Source organism: Colletotrichum tamarilloi (assembly GCF_030869305.1).
Source record: "Colletotrichum tamarilloi strain Tom-12 chromosome Unknown Scaffold_34.1, whole genome shotgun sequence".
Classification (NCBI taxonomy): Eukaryota; Fungi; Ascomycota; class Sordariomycetes; order Glomerellales; family Glomerellaceae; genus Colletotrichum; species Colletotrichum tamarilloi.
Window position 1 is genome coordinate 18,094 of NW_026849417.1, and position 17,432 is coordinate 35,525.

Sequence of the window (17,432 nt, forward strand, 5' to 3'; positions counted from 1 at the left end):
AAGTACTATCACGGGCGTTATTCGTCACCACTCTTTGGGCGAATAGGCGAGTTTGAGAGCACGAATTTCGCCGAAAACTTCCGACTGATATATCATACAGCTCATATATATATTCGTTGCTCGACACTAGATTATCGATAGATCCAGCAGGCTATCGCCTTTGTCACCTTTTGCCTCTTCAATAAGAGACTTCCTTTTTCCTTCTTTTGGCCGAGCCTCACAACTGCAAAATCTTGTCTCTAGGTTCTTGATCACATTTTTCACTACCGATTAAGACATGGATCAGGACTTTAGCCAAAAGCAAGGGCTCGTCAAGAGCCCGAAACGAGTGGGACATGTCGTCTTTAAGACCAACCAGTTTCGTGTAATGGTAGACTTCTACGTCAGTTTCTTGGGCTGCATCGTGGCTTTCGAAAATGAGGCTCTGTCCATTCTACGCTTCGATGACGAAGACGATCACCATCGCGTTGCGATTGTTGAGCTTCCCGGCTTGAAGACTGCCGAACCGCAAGCAACAGGCTTGGAACATGTCGCCTTCTGTTACTCGACACTGGCTGATCTTCTGTCTACCTACCAGACGCACAAGGCCAATGGCATTACTCCTTATTGGTGTGTCAACCATGGCCCGACCACAAGTCTTTATTACAAAGACCCAGACGGCAACGGCGTCGAACTCCTTGTAGACAACTTTGACACAATTCAAGAAGCAAACGATTTTATGGCATCGTCTCTCTTCGTAGAGAACCCCATTGGCACCGAGTTTGATCCGGATGATGTTGTCAGGAGATTGGAACAAGGAGAGAGTGAGAGTGCACTGAAGCGAAGGGTCGAGATAGGACCACGGAAAGCGTTTGGATGCTGAAGTGTATGAAAGCCGGAGGCATGTAGGCGGACGAGGGTCGTGGGATCACCCAGAGATTCGATTGGAAGCACATTAATATTTCGACGCATGCAACGAATTCAATCTGTCATGGATAACGAGCTAGCTCTTCTATACATTACCCGACGTAATAATTGCGGCCGTTGTGGGCTCGTTTGCTGTACCTACTCACTTCAAAGTTAATTATTGCCTAGATAATAGGTACGTATGAGATTTATGTTGGGATAGGAATGGTGACATGGCAATGGTGACATGGCTACCTTGCACCAAAGGAGAAATAGACATCTCGAGTAAACTGAGACGCCAGACGGTGCCAGGTGTCAATATGTGCGGCACCACCAACCCCACAAACGGCGTCCCCTGTCGCCGAATGCCGAACTTTTCACTCCACCGCAGCAACCCGCCGCCAAAAAATTTCCAGGCGCTTCCTCCAAAGGCCCGTCTGAACATCTGTTTTTTTTTTTTTTTTCCGCGCCCTTCTGAGATCCTCCGCGGTATAGTGACAGAGCTTGACGCAAACGAAACGACGACAATGGCGACTCCCACGAAGCCTCCCGCAAAGGGATCAGGGAAGAAGCAGCAGCCCAAGGTCCTCAAGAGAGATTCGCGCCTCGAAAAGAGAAAGCAACAGCAGCAAACAATCGAGCAGCTCGAGAGGGCCGTAGCCGACTTTGTAAGTATTCTTTGCGGGAGCGCCCGCCACACCCAAACCCAAGTCCACGGCGACATTGCGAATTTTTGGACCAAGGCTGACCCAGGACCCTGTGTCTACACGACCAATAGGACCCCAAGAGCGAATACAACAGCTTCTCCGAACTTCCCCTCTGCGAAACGACCCGAAAAGGCCTCGAGAAATCGCACTTCGAGACCCTCACCGATATCCAGTCCCGCGCCGTGCCCCTCGCCCTCAAAGGAAGCGACATCCTCGGCGCCGCCAAGACGGGCAGTGGCAAGACCCTCGCCTTCATTATACCCGTCCTCGAGAAGCTCTACCGTGCGCAATGGACAGAGTTCGACGGCCTCGGCGCCCTCATCATCTCCCCGACCCGCGAGCTCGCCGCCCAGATCTTTGAGGTCCTCCGCAAGGTCGGCCGCTACCACAACTTTTCCGCCGGTCTTGTCATTGGAGGCAAGAGTTTGAAGGAGGAGGCTGAGCGTCTGTCAAAAATGAACATCCTCGTCTGCACGCCCGGTCGCATGTTGCAGCACCTCGACCAGACGGCCGGTTTCGACGTCGATAACCTCCAGATCCTCGTGCTCGACGAGGCGGATCGCATCATGGACATGGGCTTCCAACACGCCGTCGACGCCTTGGTGGACCACCTCCCCTCTACGAGACAGACCCTGCTCTTCAGCGCGACGCAGAGCAAAAAGATCTCCGACCTCGCGCGCCTGAGTCTCAAGGACCCCGAATACGTCTCCGTTCACGAAGAATCCACGCCCAAGAACCTGCAGCAGCACTACATCGTCACTCCCCTCCACGAGAAGCTCGACACCCTCTTCGGCTTCATCAAGGCCAACCTCAAGAGCAAAATCATCGTCTTCTTCTCCTCAGGTAAACAGGTCCGCTTCGCCTACGAAGGCATGCGACACCTCCAGCCCGGTGTGCCCCTCCTCCACCTCCTCGGCAAGCAAAAGCAGCTCCAGCGCATGGAAATCACAAAGCGCTTCGCCGACGCAAACGCATCCGTCCTCTTCGCCACCGACGTCGTCGCCCGCGGCGTAGACTTCCCAGCCGTCGACTGGGTCGTCCAGGTCGACTGCCCCGAAGACGTCGACACATACATCCACCGCGTCGGTCGTACCGCCCGCTACGAGCGCGACGGCAAAGCCGTCCTCTTCCTCGAGCCCAGCGAGGAGGCCGGCATGCTCAAGCGCCTTGAGCTCAAGAAGGTACCCATCAACAAAATCACCGTCAAGGAGAGCAAGAAGAAGAGCATCAAGGACCAGCTCCAGAGCATGTGCTTCTCCAACCCGGACCTCAAGTACCTCGGCCAAAAGGCCTTCATCAGCTACGTCCGCTCCATCTACCTGCAAAAGGACAAGGAGGTCTTCAAGTTCAACAAACTCGACCTCGACGCCTACGCCGCGAGTCTCGGCCTCCCCGGTGCGCCGCAGATCAAGATGCGCAAGGGTGAGGACATCAAAAAGGTCAAGAACGCGCCCCGCAAAGGCATGTCCTCAGACGAAGACGAGGAGGACTCGGACGACGCGGCGGCGGCGGGACCCAAGAAGCCCAAGAAGCCCGAGGTCAGGACAAAGTACGACCGCATGTTCGAGCGCACGAACCAGGACGTCCTCTCGGGCCACTACACCAAGCTCGTAGCCAACGGCGACGAAGTCACCGGCGACACAACCGACCCCACCGCAGCAGCACCCGCAGGCGCAGACGGCGAAGAAGAAGAAGACTTCCTCTCCGTAAAACGCGTCCTCAACGACTCCGAGCTCGACGCCGAATCCAACCTCGCACCCGGCGCCAAACCAAAGGTGATATCCTACGGCGGCCAAGACTTCATCGTCGACTCCAAGCGCCGCGAAAAGGCCCTCCAGTCCAAGAAGAAGATGCTCAAGTTCAAAGGCCGCGGCGAGAAGCTCGTCTTTGACGAGGACGGCAACGCGCACCAAATCTACGAGCTGCAAAACGAAGACGACTTCGAAAAGGAGGGGCCCGCGGAGGCGCTCCGGCAAAAGTTCGTCGAGGGCGAGGCGGCGCGCGTCAAGGAGGCCGACGTGGATGATAAGCTTGCCGCCAAGGGACGGCTCAAGGAGAAGAGGCTTAAGAGGAAGCAGAGGGAGGCCGAGGAGCGCGGGGAGGGTGTGCCGAAGAGCGCCGAGGGACCGCAGGTCGCCGGCGGTGACGACGGGGATGAAGATCCGTTGGCGCTGTTGCGGTCGTTGCCGATTGCGGGTGAGGGCGGCGGCGAGTACAGCGGTAGCGAAGACGAGAGGCCGAAGAAGAAGACCAAGAAGTGGTTTCAGGATGACTCCGATGAGGAGAGGGAGAAGAAGAAGAAGGCCAAGAAGGGCGGCAAGGTGCTCGAGATTGACCACGAGCCCGAGACGTTGGAGGACCTCGAGGCATTGGCTTCGGGCCTGTTGAACTAAAACGATATATACCCCGTTGAGAGGATTGGAATCAAAAGGAGAAAAAAGTTAGCCTGCCACAATAGAAGCACTTGATCATGTACAAGATCATTCATCAGGAGCAGGAGAATGCTTTGAATACGTCATGCGTTAAATACTCTCTTTGCCTAAGGACTGCTTCAAAAAGAAGTCCACGGGGTATCGTCAACCCCCAACGCCAGGTGCCTTTTCAATCCCTCGTTCCCTGAATGCTTGGAAAACCTCATGTCTTGCAAAAAAAAGCCATTCCTAAGCCAGTCCGTCCCACTCAAATGTAGCGAGGCCCAGTCGAATCAACGCCGGAGACGCAACGACTGAAAGGCGCTATCTATCTCTCCGCTCCTTTGTCCCAATCTCCCCTCAAGCCTCGTTCTCCACGCCATAGAGTCGCACTCTGTACAAGCACGTGTGGTCAGAACCGTAGTTGCTGGTCACGTGAAGCGCGATTTGATCCGTGTAGGCCCCCAAAGCAAGTAGCTCCGAACTGAGCTTATGTACGTGTGCTCCGTTGAGCGTGTCGCTGCTTTCGTAAGTAAATTGACCAATCTTCACCCAGCCATCCGAGAGTTTGGTGCCTGGGAAGTGGGCTGCCGCAAAGTCGGCAACGCGATTTCGTGTGTGAAGGTCGGTGTAATATGCCAGAATGTCAATGTCCTTTGGCCTGGCGTCGGGATTCAGCGTGGCCCCAGGTAAAATGTGCTCGACGACCAGATGCTGGGGGACAATCTCTCGACTGAGGATGTAGCCGATGCGGACGCCGCCTTCTTTGCCATCTCTATCCACGACAACCATGCCACACCAGCAGTCTCCTTCGTCCTCCCAGCCGTACAGCGTTGCAGCGGGGGGTTGGATGTGAGGACTCAGTGATGTTAGTTTCTTATAACTCTCGGTGCCTAGTTTGGCCTTGATGGAAGGCACGTAATTCGGCGTCAGATGGTCGTGTGATACAATAACGCCGCTACCATGAGCCAAGTAGTTGACCTGATGGCGGAGTTCTTTATCCCAAACCGCACCGATCTTGCCTTGCGCAAGCGCTTCCAGCCCAGCATTCGCAATCGCCTGGCGGATCATGCCATCAACCGCCGTTATCATCTCGGTCCGTGTGACACCCTTTGGCGGGGTCTTCTTCAAAATGCCCTCGACCGATTCATTGATGTACTGCTCCAACTTCTTCTGCAGTTCTTGCGCCTCAGCTTTGACCTCGTTCCGGTGGGTGGCGAACTCGCCCTTGAGATGGCGAATGAACTCATCTCGTGTTACCACGACGTCCTTGGTGTCCTTGTTCTTGAACTGGTCCTTGACGAACCTCTCAATTTTGGACTCGAGATCCTTGCCAATCTTGTCCGGAATGGATGTGCTGAACTGGGGTTCGAGTATTTTGGCGATCTTCTTGTTATTGTTGACGAGCCACTTCTCCCAGGTCTTGTCGAACTTGGACTGTGAAATGGTCTCGACATCCGCAGAAGATAGTCCTGGCGCAGGCGGTTCAGCAGCTTTCTGATACACGGGATCCTTCTGGAGTCTGCTCTTGATTGCCAACCAGTTCTCATCGGAGATGAAGTGGTAGCCGCCATGACCCCGGCTCAGGGTCAAGATTTCGGCATCGCTTTTCATGAGGTCACGCAACGCGTGGTAGAATTCCTCTCCCACGACGGGCCGTCCCTTCTTGTCTAACTTCATGTGCACAACCTTGGGAACAATCTCCATCAAACGCGAAAGTGATCCCTCGTGGAGCTTGCTGGCCGTCGTCAACTTGGTGATTTCGTATTCGTGATTGCGTTGTTGGCGGACATATTCTCTAGCGTCATCATCGCTGAAGAGTGTTGCCGGTCGCGACATCCAGAGTGGGACGAATTGTCCGAGATTGTGTGAGAAGTCTGAAAGACCGTACCATTGGATACCGCCTAGTCCAATAGCCGGCGTGGAGTTCAGTCCTGCCAAGGCACCCCATACCAGGAGTGACAGAAGCAGAACGCCGAGCGAAGCCTTGAGAAACCAAAAGTCCAAAGAGAAGACGAAATTGAGCAAGTCCACGAACGCGTCGGCAATCTTGAACAAGGTCCAACTTGCCCACGAGAACTCGCTGTAGGGAACCTGCCGCGAAGTCACAATTGAATCCATGTGGCCGTCTGTATCGGATCCAGAGCCGTCGTCCGTCTCGGGACTATCTGGCCGAGGGACATTTGTCCATTCATATACTGTATTGTAGACCCGTGGCCATGCCTGCAAACGAGCATTACGCTCTTTTCGAAGAGCTTCCTGTTTCATCCGTTCCTGCCGATGCTCTTGTTGAATCTTTGCTCGCATTTCAGGAGTGAACATACCAGCCCCGCCTTGGCCAAGTGCTGGCCGACTGTTGTTGTTGCCAGAGAGGCCACTCGAACTGGGAAGCCTCGTTGAGCCGGTTCCGGCCGCCGCGGATGGTGGAGCTTCTACTCTGATGGCTGGCGGATTCTTGGCCAAGGGACGAGACGGTACTGAATTACCATTGGCGGGTAGAGATTTGCCAAATAGAGGGCGAGGAGGCGCAGGATTTTCTTTGGCAGTCAGCGGTCCACTCCGAGCAGGAATGAAGTTCACGGCCTGCATCGGCTTGCGAGGTGAAGGATTACGATTTGAGACTTGAGGCGACTGATTATGGAGAGATGGCTCTTCGCTAACACGACTTGACAGACGAGTTGAGCTCGACCTTGCGGCAGGAGAAGGTGACACCGAAGTTTTGTTGGCTGCAAGCTGACGCGAGCTGGCTACTGACCCTGGAGGGTCTCTCTTGGCAGGAGATTGGTTAACAAGGTGAGCAGGTGAGACCTGGTAAGGCGATTTACTGCTGCGCGGCCGAAATCGATCTGACGGTGGTGTACTTGGTGGCTCCTGTTGAGGTGGACGGATGGTACTCTGGGAGGGCAGTAAAGGCACCAGGTCGGGAGGAGGTCTATCAGAAACCTTGGTGATCGGCGCTTGGATGGCACCTTGGTGAGGGACTGCCTGATTCAGATTACGCTGTGCCATTTGCGCGTTGTGCCGAGGATCGCGTGCCAAGCGCCTCAATGGACTTAGTAGATCTATGCCTCTCGTCTGTTCTTTGGAAGGAGAGGGCTCCCCGCTCTCCTCTATCGACTGCAAGCGACCACCACGCTCTGAAGAGAGAGATTGCGACGGAGTTGAGCCAATATCAGCACCCCCGAAGAGTGAGCTTTCCTGGCCAAAGGTGCGAACTGAGTCTGGTGTCGGAGTCGGCTCCGGAGGGCCTTGAACGAATTGAGAGCGAGACTGGGAATAGGGCTCTTCGGATATGGCTCGAGCGAAGACGGAGTTCCAGGTTGCAGCGGGAAGAGATCGCCTCGCAGGTGTCAGACCTTGAGCCGGGTCTTCTGAGCTAGCTCTCCTATTAATCGACTGCGAATATGTTGAGAATTGCCCTCTCGGCGGTGCAGCACCCGGTAAGAATTGCTGTGGAGGAACAAGAGGGCCTTGCTGGAATGAAGGAGGTTCGTTGGAGGGAGGAGCTGACACGAGGTTTAGCAATGGAATTGAGACCGCGGCAAGGCACGACCTGGTGTCGCGCACGTGGTTGGACTTACCAGTTTTGGCTGGTGATTGTCGTCGCGGTGAGCGTCGGACGAGGGGCGGATCTGGTGTTGCATCCCTCAATGGATCGGGGGATTCTGACGACTCTCGATAAGGACCAAAGTCTTGGTCGAAGTCCGGGTCGGGGTCAGGATCAGGACTCGGTTGCACTCTGCGCGGCGGATTCGGCTTCGGCGCTGGTTGGGGAGCTGGTGGCTTTGTTTGCCTTGTTTGCTTTGTGCGTCGAGAAGGAGGCGGCTTTGGCTGTTTGCTGTTGCTGCTCTCACTGCTGCTGGAGCTGGCATCGTCGCTTTCGTCGCCATTATCCGAATCACCGGGATCATCAGAATCATCGCTGTTGTGTAGTGTGTCCTTGATGATGTCTTGCAAGTTGCGTTGTTGACCGCGGCGAGTGTTCCGTAGAATCGTGGAAGGTGCAGACCCATAAGACGTGTCAAGTCGCGATGCCAACGGAGGCAGCTCTCGACTGACGGCAGCACCACCGGCTAAGGTGGATTGCGCCTCACCGTTATCGTCACGGACCCTTCTTTTGGGAGGCATCTTGGCGCAGTGTGACGGAGGAAGGTCTGTGAGGATGGTGAGTCGTGGGTTGCGACGGCGGGTTGTGTATCAAATGAGATCACTCAACACCACGTAGTAGTGAGATGAGATAGGGAGTAGAATCGGTGAAGATGAGAAGAGATACAATGTATGAGGAGGAATGAGTGACGGGGCTGAATGAGTCAGGTAGGTTGCTGAGAGTTGTCGAAGTAGAAGTGACGATGAGGTCAAACTCACTGCGGGCAAGCGCGAGAAGAAAGAGCGTTGAAGGAAAGAAGCAATGGAAGGAGAAAGGATTGCAAAGACGCAACTCACATTATTATTGTTTGGGTAGACATGCGCTGCAGTTTTCAACGAGTCTCTGAAAAGTAGTTTGTCGTAACTCGAGGTCTCTTTTGTCTCGTCAACAATGGCAGGTGCAATGAAGCATGAGATCTATGTTGAGCTACAATGGAGGCGGCTCCGAAAGGGAAAGCTCGAGAAGAATTGGCGCCAGGTCGGAGGTCGGATGCGAATGTGCCTTTGTGAAGGCTGCAAGGGAGGCAGTTGCAGGAGCTCGGAGTGAGAGAAGAATCCCAAAGTGAAGCTATTCCAGAGGGACAGGCTCGCCGGATCGGGAAGGGAGGGAGGCGGATTGTCAACAAAGAGAGGAAGAGCGGTCCCTGGTCGCAACGACCATCTTTTCCCAGGCACAAGTCGCGCCAAACCACGCGCGCGTCGGATCGTCGGTGTAGAGGACCAGATAGATGGGCTTGACGAAGGAATGCGGCTGAGCGTGCGGAATGAGCGGGTCAATGGAGTGTCGGTCGAGGAGAATGAGTTTTGCGACAGCAGTGATGCAAGGCGAGAGATATCCCGAGGGTTCGTTGAGTTCTTTGTGCCGTCTTGAAGCGTTCACTTGAGGAACTTCACACCCACACACACACACCGGACATGGGAATGTTTTCGCGACGGACAGCCGCCCACCGCCAACCGCCCAGCCAGCAACCGGGGGTCGGGCGCAGAGAGAGAAAGCTCAGACCCTTGCAGCGTGTCCGTTGCCCACGCACGCGCTGTCCTCCACTGATCAGGTCCCCGCAACGCCGAGTCTGAGGTCTTACATAAGCGAGAACCTTGGTTCCTTAGATAAGCAGTCTAAATTTGCGACCACGTGATGATACCTCAAAATGCAGATCAACCTCTTACCTTGATAAGATAAGATAAGCTGTTCATGGTGAGGAAGATAATCTAAACCTGAGGCTGCAACACCTCATTAATCCAGACCACACAGTACGTCACCGATTGCTCCACGCCGTGCCCACAACCTTTGAGACTCCACCTCGAATTGCTGGTTCATCCTGGAGAGATTCATCGACATGCGATTCCCAACACGTGCTTTGGTCCAACTCGCCGTGCGCCCTGCCATTGATATATCGCGCAAAACATCGAGTATATGAAGGGCACTTTGACTCGATGCAAGACCTGCGCCAGCATCATGCAATGACTAATCCTGAGCCATGGAGCAGCCATGGTATCCGTCTCGTCTGCGCTAAAGCAATGTGCCTAGGCCCAGACCTGACTTCCATTCCGCTGCCGTCTACAAACACGGGCACCCGCCGGCCCCTCACCCTCGTTCTTTCGGGCGAACAACCGGACAAAATGGCAAGACTGCAGTGCCAAACTGGATCCCGCAAATGCGCATATGGAGAACTCGGGCAGGAAAGCACCTACTCGGCGAGGCTAGGCCGGTCAACCACCCAGCCGCTCCAACAAACAGTAAAGAGACATCCGGGAAGGGTTAAACAATACGGATACGGGGAGCATGCGCCGGGGAGACACTCCACCAGGCCATCCACCTTTTGATCCGTCATCCGATCTCTCTCTTGACTCTCACTCAGGCCTCGTCAGTTTATCGGTCTATGGATGCCTGACCGTATTCACTCGGTTCGTCCTGGATGGCAAGATACACAAGCCAGTGATACGGTGACAGTGAAGGAGCAGCATTGAACATGATCAATCAGTAGGGACCTTGTCGGCCCGTCCACCGTCACGAAGATCAGTCTCCACGGCACCGCGATCCCCGGTCGTTGCAAGTTTCAGCGTGCCAACAATTGCGCCGTTTGAACATCGAGGATGAAATTAGTCGGCTCCGCAGCCAGCCACAGAGCCTGAGATTGGTGCCACCCCCGCCTGCAGGACCCCGCCATCGCCTCCAATTTGGCGCGCCAGATTGGCCGTTGCGGATGGAACATTGAGGTGGCCCCGAATGGCCCCAAATTCACTACTGCGAAAAGACGCAGCAGTACCTACATTCTGGGACTGGCAGCAAGCATTGCACTCAACCTAATGCTTGGTCTCGCTGGTGGGCATGGTGGGCTTACCGGTAGACGTGGGCGTGGGCGTGGGCGTGGGCGCGAACGGTGGCACTCATGGCCGAGCCAATTTCTCTCCCACATCATCACTCGGCCTGGACGTTACAGACAGACGACCCCGTTTACTTTTTTCTTATTGCGACCGTCGCCTCATTATTCCCACCCCTCACGTCAACCGCCAGATATATCTCTCGCCTTCTCCCGCAATCCTTTACAACCTCTCCCTTTCGTCATTCCTCCAAACTCAACCTTACGACAGACTTGCGCTCTCCTTCAAACCCTAACGACTTGATACCCCGACGGACCGCGCAACTCTCACTACCCTTCGTCAACTTACCTACTCTCCCCCCTCCACCTCCAAATTACCCCTCACCGCATATAGTTGCGATCGCCGCCAGCAAATTTCTTCACCATGGCCATTGGAACTGTCTTGGTTACTGGGTAAGCTACCGCCTCTTCTCGCCTGACTAGCAAGTATTTGGCAATGCTATTGCCTGTGGCACCGTTGACACCAGCCGTCGCGGCATTCTTTGTTGGCGCAAGTCCGAATACAGCATAGAGGCTAACCGCGCGATTTGGTGGCTTGCAGTGGTACCGGCTACATTGGCTCCTTCACCTCCCTCACTCTTCTCCAGAACGGCTACGATGTGGTCATTGTCGACAGCTTGTACAACTCTTCCAAGGTTGCTGTCGACCGTATCGAGCTGCTGAGCGGCAAGCGACCCCACTTCTACCAGGTCGATGTCACCGACAAGGCCGGCCTCGATGAGGTCTTCAAGAAGCACCCCGAGATTGACAGTGTCATTCACTTCGCCGCGCTCAAGGTCAGCTCCTTTGCTCCTCCACGATGCCCTTGTGCCACGAAGACTAACACGATTCATCACAGGCTGTCGGCGAGTCTGGCGAGATCCCTCTCGAGTACTACCGCGTCAACGTTGCCGGCACCGTCTCCCTCCTCCAGGCCATGACGGATAACGATGTTCCCAACATTGTCTTCTCTTCCTCGGCGACTGTCTACGGCGATGCCACCCGTTTCGAGAACATGATTCCCATTCCCGAGCACTGCCCGATTGGCCCCACCAACACCTACGGCCACACCAAGGCCTTTGTCGAGCAGGTTATTACTGATCACATCAACGCCGAGCGCAACAAGCTGAAGAAGGCTGGCAAGTCCTACGAGCAGTTCAACGGCGCTCTTCTGAGATACTTCAACCCCTGCGGTGCTCATCCCTCTGGTCTCATGGGTGAGGACCCCCAGGGCGTCCCTTACAACCTGCTGCCTCTGCTCGGCAAGGTCGCTACCGGTGACCGCGACAAGCTCCTCGTGTTTGGTGACGGTAAGTAACTATGGCGAAATGATGGAGAAGCCCCGCTGATCATGAGCAGACTACGCCTCGAGAGACGGTACCGCCATCCGCGACTACATCCACGTTGTCGACTTGGCCAAGGGTCACTTGAGCGCCCTCAACTACCTCCGCGAGAACAAGCCTGGTGTCAAGGCATGGAACCTTGGTTCCGGCCGTGGCAGCACCGTATTCGAGATGATCAAGGCTTTCAGCCATGTCGTCGGCCGCGATCTACCCTACGATGTTGTCCCCAGACGCCAGGGCGACGTTCTCGATCTCACTGCCAACCCGTCCCTGGCCAACAAGGAGCTCAACTGGAAGACTGAGGAGACACTGGAGAAGGCGTGCGAGGATCTCTGGCGCTGGGTCAGCAACAACCCCAAGGGTTACCGACAGGACCCTCCCCCTGAGCTCCTTGCCAACGCCAAGCCCACGAGCGGTTAATCAAAAGGAGGGACGGATATGTATCAGTGCATCAGCCACATCTTGAAAAAAAAGAAAAAAGTTTGGTTGCTTATCATAGATGATGATAGAATTAGTGCTATTTGCAGCGAGAGCCATGATACGACATCCGCCATAGAGAGAGGATTTAATTAAAAAAAGAAAAAAAAGTTTAAGATACCACTCCCTCGCAGCACCTCCTGGTTGACCCGCTTTCATGAATATCATAGACGTGCGTTTAGTCAATCCACCTTGAGGATCAGCTTCCCCGTCGTGTTGCGGCTCTCCAAGTCCTCGTGGGCTTGCTTGACGTCCTTGAGCGGGTACGCCTTGTGGATGGCCACCTCCACCTTGCCCGAGGTAATCATGTCAAAGAGCTCCGTGCTGTACTTTTCCAGCTCCTCCCTGGTAGCAGTGTAGCCGTTGACAATGGGCCGCATGACCTTCAAGTTCTTGGGACCCAGCTTGAGGATGTCAAAAGGAGGAACGGCTCCCGACTGGAGGAATATGTTAGCGATGCTACTAGACTAGCAGACCACGTCTGAATGTTTGATGAAGAGCTTACCGCGTTGCCAAAGACGACCAACCTCCCCTTACGCGCCGCCATCTCGATATCGCTATCAAACGTCGCCTTTCCAACACCGTCGAAGATGACATCCACGCCGTGCCCGCCCGTGATCTTCGCCACCTCCTCCACGAGGTCCTGCGAGCGAGAGTTGACGATGAACTCTGCGCCGTTCTTCTTGGCCAGCGCGCACTTTTCATCGGTGCTCGTCGTGCCAATCACTCTCGCGCCCACGGCGCGCAGCATCTGCACGAGCTGCAGCCCGACGCCGCCGGCGGCCGCGTGGACGAGGACCCATTCCCCCTCCCTCACCTCACCCGCCTCGCGGATGAAAGTCCAGGCCGTGAGACCCTGCAGGAGCGCGGCGGCGGCTTTATCCGTGGCCAGCGCGTCGGGGATGCGCAGGAGCTGAGCGGCGTTGACGGCGGAGTAGCCCGAGTAGGAGCCAAAGGGGCCCATGTAGACCACGCGATCGCCTTCTTTGAACTGGCCAGAGACGGAGGGGTGGGACTTGACGACGGTGCCGGCGCCTTCGCGGCCGGGGGTGATGGGGAGGGGCGCTTTGTAGAGGCCGGTGCGGAAGTAGGTGTCGATGTAGTTTATGCCTGCGTATTCGTTGCGGACGAGGACTTGGTTCTCGGCGAGGGCGGGGAGGGGCAGGTCGGTGTGGTGGGTTAGGACTTCCGTGCCGCCTGTGCGGGGGATTTGGATGCCGTTCATTGTTTGGGGGAGGGAGGAGGATGAGGCCATTGTGAAGTGCGGGGCTGGGGAGAGGGAGGTTTGGAGGGTTGGTGATGGGATGAAGGTGCGGGTTTGGTGGTGAGTTCGGGTGAGGAAGGGTTGTGATGGGAGGATTCGCGTGGATTTGGCGAGGGTGATGAGGATTGGTGTGGGTTTGGAGCTTCTGGCGATGATGCGGATGGATGTGAAGGGTCGCGAGATGAGGAATTGGGACATTTGCGATGGGAGGAGAGGTCTCAGTCTCTTTTTCTTTATTTTTAGTCTGTAGCCTATGGGACGATGGAGGGGCGTTTACGCATACGCAGTATTGGAATAGCTTCCGATTGCGCTTGAGGTCACAATTGTGGTTTAGTCAGCGTTCCGATGAAGTGAGGGGAGGGGGGGGGGGGGGCTTTCTTTCCCATAAGAGGTGATTAGAAATGCTTCAGCTGTTCTCGCGCGTAGGAGCTATGAGCTTTGGGTGACGATGGCGGGGTTCTCTTCCTTCTCAGGTCGGCAATGAGGGGCGGGCGGGGGGCCGGAGGCGGCTACGTTCGGGTGACGGGTGAGAGAGGGGTCGGCTTTCCGATGAGCGGACAGCTGTCAGTGAAAGGTGGATGAGATCTTTGCCGGTCGTGTACGAGTGAGGATGAGAGTGTGAGAGTGAGGGTGAGTATGAGAAGAGGGCTATGAAGGGTAAGAGTGAGACTGAGAGATGGGGTGCTTCACATCATATGCTCATTCATCTCATTGCGGAGTGCTTCAACTTTTTGACAATCATCCATCGGTCGATTAATATGATCATTATGATCACTGATCACATTGTCTCAAAGACCTGGTCTTGGTGCATTTGATGGTCAATCGAGTATGATAACTATCGCTATGGACTGAGAGAGCGGGACTCTTTACTCGACTCACTGCGAAAGTTGCATAGCTTGCATCGAGTGTGAAGGAGAAAAGGCGACCACCCAAACACTGAAATTCGAGCATCTAATGGAAGAGGGAAATCGGGAGGCATTGTGGGTTGAACTGAAGACTTGCGATACACTGAGGTGGATGAGAAAATATGTTGCCAGTTAATGCATACCGAGCTGACCACAACACTACTATCCCCTTGTTACACTAATTGAACTTGATGCCTATTGCAAACTATGCATCTGGTAGGAAGAAAAACTAATTCAAACAAAGCAAAGAGAAGTAGTGGCAAGATCGCAAAGTAGAAAGTGAACCGTTTGGGCACCCACTTGACACCACAGGGGTGCTCGAGCGCATTCATCCACGGCCTGGCGTTGCAAACCTTGAAGGTCTGATGATGGATTGACCACCTCAACCCCCTTGGCATGAACCGCTGGTCGCGGCGGCAGTGCGGGCAGTGATGCTGCCAGGTAGTCTCTGAAGCAGAGATGACAGGCGCCCGGATCTGGACGATACACCACCGCTGCTGGGTCGGTAATCACGGCATTTTTCACCGTCGTCCATTCATCGTGGATGGGTTGATGTAGTTCATCGTGGACTGGCGAGGGGGGAGAAACGAGTTGGATCTTTTAGTCGAGTCGTCAAGCATCAAGAGGTGAACCAGCATGTTCCCTCCCAAAGTCGGGGAATCTCTGAAGCTGGTCAGTTGCCAAGACTCGGATTGAGTGCGGACAGCAATGCGTCGGGGCACCCGGATGATCGCCAATCGGTTTTGTCTGGGGTTCATTTCTTCTTCCCGCGGTGACATTCTAGATGTGACCTTTCCAGACTTGTCGGCACCCTTCCACCCTTCTTAATGATCTCATCCATCCTATATATCAGTCCTGGTCTTGATCACTTGGCTTCTTCTTAGCATACCGTACATGGCTATATCAAACCTGTCACCGCATCTTTTTCAGCGTGTGGGTTGCACTTTGCCTTCACCAATCGATCTCAAGACGCGTCAAAAAAGGCGAACATTTTGGACGCAATCGATGGCGTCTTCAATGAGGCTCAGCCCGGCTTGGCTTCTGTGTGTACCTTGGTCTAACTGCGAAGGTACAGCAGCGTTGTACCTAGCGTGCATTTGTTTCTACGGTGGAATGTTTCGGTGAGACGAATGAGCTGCGGGCATTGTGTATGTGTGTGTGTGCCAGCCATCTTTCGGCCATGCACGCCACGTAAGAGAAGGGCGGCAGAAGAACTTTCTTAGCCTTCTTTTGCGCGTGGGCTGATGCGTCGAACGCCACACAGTATGTAGAGGTACGGTAGTTGAGCAAACCCAAAGCGGGAACGCACAGCCAGGTGGCCGGAACGGCAAGGCAGTTTGCAAGGTCATCTACGGATACCTGCTCCGTACCGTCGGTGACCTATTCGTGCTATCCGTCCAGGATGCTTCGTGCCTCTTTTCCCTCGATGGAATGGTGACCATTCTGCCAGGGGTCAGGAGTTGTTGCGGCGCCTGTGTTGTCCCTTCTTGTCCTTCAAACAATCGGGGACCGGTTCATCTTGCCCCAGAGTCTTGGAGCATAGGCCTTTGGGTGGTTTTCTCAGACTACCTGTATGGATACCTTACTCGGGTCAAACGAAGAGCCACTTGGTGACCATGCATTCCTTGGCTTTGGAGTCTTTCTGCCCTCGGCCCCGAGAGATAATCAGCGGAAGCACATGCTACTACTGGTTCTAATACATAGATCCATTGAGTTGCTGTCTGCGTCAACAGGCAATGGAGAATCGTGAGACCTTGCTAGCATTGTCCGTATGAGTGATTACTTTCTCTCTCTGGAGTCTCGGCAACTCTTGGCCCAAGACTTGGTCCAGGACTTGAGATTCAAGTTGAGGTTCTGAAGACGTTCGGGTACTCCAACGGACTCTTCGGTCCCCTCCTCCGTAGCTCGACTCCTTCATCTTCTCCACTTTCTGTGCCGTCTCCTCCGCCTTTTCCTGCTTCTCTGACCTCTCCACCCCATACGCCTCCACGCTTCGTACGGGACCTTCAGCGATCCAGGGATCGTCAACGTGTCCGCGTATGCCCTGCCTCGTTCGCGTCGACTGCTCACCGAGCCCATTTATCCTCACCACTCACATGCGCCGGCGCTGGCGGCAGCTGTCCCCCCGGGTCGCCTGACAAGCTTAAACGAGGAATGGCTGGTCTCTCGAGCCTTGATTGCATAACTGGCTTTGGGCGGAAGACTATCCATACTCCAACTTTTTCTGCCGTTTATCCTCTCCCTATGCCCATGCTGCTGTTGAATCTTCATTTTCTTCATTGCCTCAAATTGTCAACCAATATCCACTCTCAGGGGGGATACCCCTAGCTATCCGAGCTTCAGTCAACTGCGATATCCCCTTTAATCATTGCCAGTCCGGAGCTTCATCACGACTACGTCCAGGAAAAAAAGGCCGACGGTCTCATTCATCAATCTTGATCGACGTCACTGTCCCTTGGTGAAGCTTCAAGAGCCCTGCCATCGTCCGACCTCATAAACCCCCAGCCACACCCTTCCTTCGACCTGTCCGCTAACCGCCTAGCCTACGGATACGCTTGTCACGCTTGTCTCTCCCGAGCTCCAACTCCTAAAAGAGGTCCCGGCCACCCTAACCGTTTTTCTATTGTGACACTCGTATCTGGGAAAGACTAGGGGACCAGCCTCCAAAGTGGGCAAGTCTCCAAGCAAATTCTCCAAGAGAAAAAAGAGAGAAAAGGACGAACAGACGAAAAACTTGAACTCCACCCTGCTGAAACGCGACGCATTGTCGCCACAAGGCTTAGGACCTCGGGATACCTCAACTCAACTCAACCCGCGACCCCTGCTATCTGCCCTCTGCCCGTTGGACCTTTCGATCTTTCTTCGCCGACGTCTTTCGTGCAGTGTGCTTCGCCTCGAGTTTCTATCCGTTCACTCCCAAGGTCACCACACCCG

General features: G+C 54.8%; 7 protein-coding genes across 7 annotated transcripts; 3 read left to right on the forward strand and 4 right to left on the reverse strand.

The window, feature by feature from the left end:
* Positions 1 to 277: 277 nt before the first annotated feature.
* CTAM01_09014 (biphenyl-2,3-diol 1,2-dioxygenase 2) lies at positions 278 to 862 on the forward strand (the record flags this gene model as incomplete). Its single annotated transcript, XM_060525034.1, has 1 exon — positions 278 to 862. The coding sequence occupies one exon, from the start codon at positions 278 to 280 to the stop codon at positions 860 to 862; it is 585 nt and encodes a 194-aa protein (XP_060380216.1).
* Positions 863 to 1,412: 550 nt separating this feature from the next.
* Positions 1,413 to 3,985, forward strand: CTAM01_09015 (DEAD/DEAH box helicase; the record flags this gene model as incomplete). The annotated part of the gene is made up of 2 exons (XM_060525035.1): positions 1,413 to 1,553; positions 1,664 to 3,985. The coding sequence occupies 2 exons, from the start codon at positions 1,413 to 1,415 to the stop codon at positions 3,983 to 3,985; spliced, it is 2,463 nt and encodes an 820-aa protein (XP_060380217.1).
* Positions 3,986 to 4,363: 378 nt separating this feature from the next.
* On the reverse strand, positions 4,364 to 8,131 carry CTAM01_09016 (spindle pole body-associated protein sad1; the record flags this gene model as incomplete). Its single annotated transcript, XM_060525036.1, has 1 exon — positions 4,364 to 8,131. The coding sequence occupies one exon, from the start codon at positions 8,129 to 8,131 to the stop codon at positions 4,364 to 4,366; it is 3,768 nt and encodes a 1,255-aa protein (XP_060380218.1).
* A 2,763-nt stretch (positions 8,132 to 10,894) lies between these two features.
* Positions 10,895 to 12,272, forward strand: CTAM01_09017 (UDP-glucose 4-epimerase; the record flags this gene model as incomplete). The annotated part of the gene is made up of 4 exons (XM_060525037.1): positions 10,895 to 10,923; positions 11,072 to 11,306; positions 11,369 to 11,819; positions 11,869 to 12,272. The coding sequence occupies 4 exons, from the start codon at positions 10,895 to 10,897 to the stop codon at positions 12,270 to 12,272; spliced, it is 1,119 nt and encodes a 372-aa protein (XP_060380219.1).
* Positions 12,273 to 12,511: 239 nt separating this feature from the next.
* Positions 12,512 to 13,791, reverse strand: CTAM01_09018 (NADPH2:quinone reductase; the record flags this gene model as incomplete). The annotated part of the gene is made up of 2 exons (XM_060525038.1): positions 12,512 to 12,766; positions 12,835 to 13,791. 2 exons carry the CDS (start codon positions 13,789 to 13,791, stop codon positions 12,512 to 12,514), a joined length of 1,212 nt encoding a protein of 403 aa, XP_060380220.1.
* An 880-nt stretch (positions 13,792 to 14,671) lies between these two features.
* CTAM01_09019 (uncharacterized protein) lies at positions 14,672 to 14,896 on the reverse strand (the record flags this gene model as incomplete). The annotated part of the gene is made up of 1 exon (XM_060525039.1): positions 14,672 to 14,896. The coding sequence occupies one exon, from the start codon at positions 14,894 to 14,896 to the stop codon at positions 14,672 to 14,674; it is 225 nt and encodes a 74-aa protein (XP_060380221.1).
* Positions 14,897 to 17,146: 2,250 nt separating this feature from the next.
* Positions 17,147 to 17,263, reverse strand: CTAM01_09020 (uncharacterized protein; the record flags this gene model as incomplete). The annotated part of the gene is made up of 1 exon (XM_060525040.1): positions 17,147 to 17,263. One exon carries the CDS (start codon positions 17,261 to 17,263, stop codon positions 17,147 to 17,149), a length of 117 nt encoding a protein of 38 aa, XP_060380222.1.
* Positions 17,264 to 17,432: the final 169 nt, after the last annotated feature.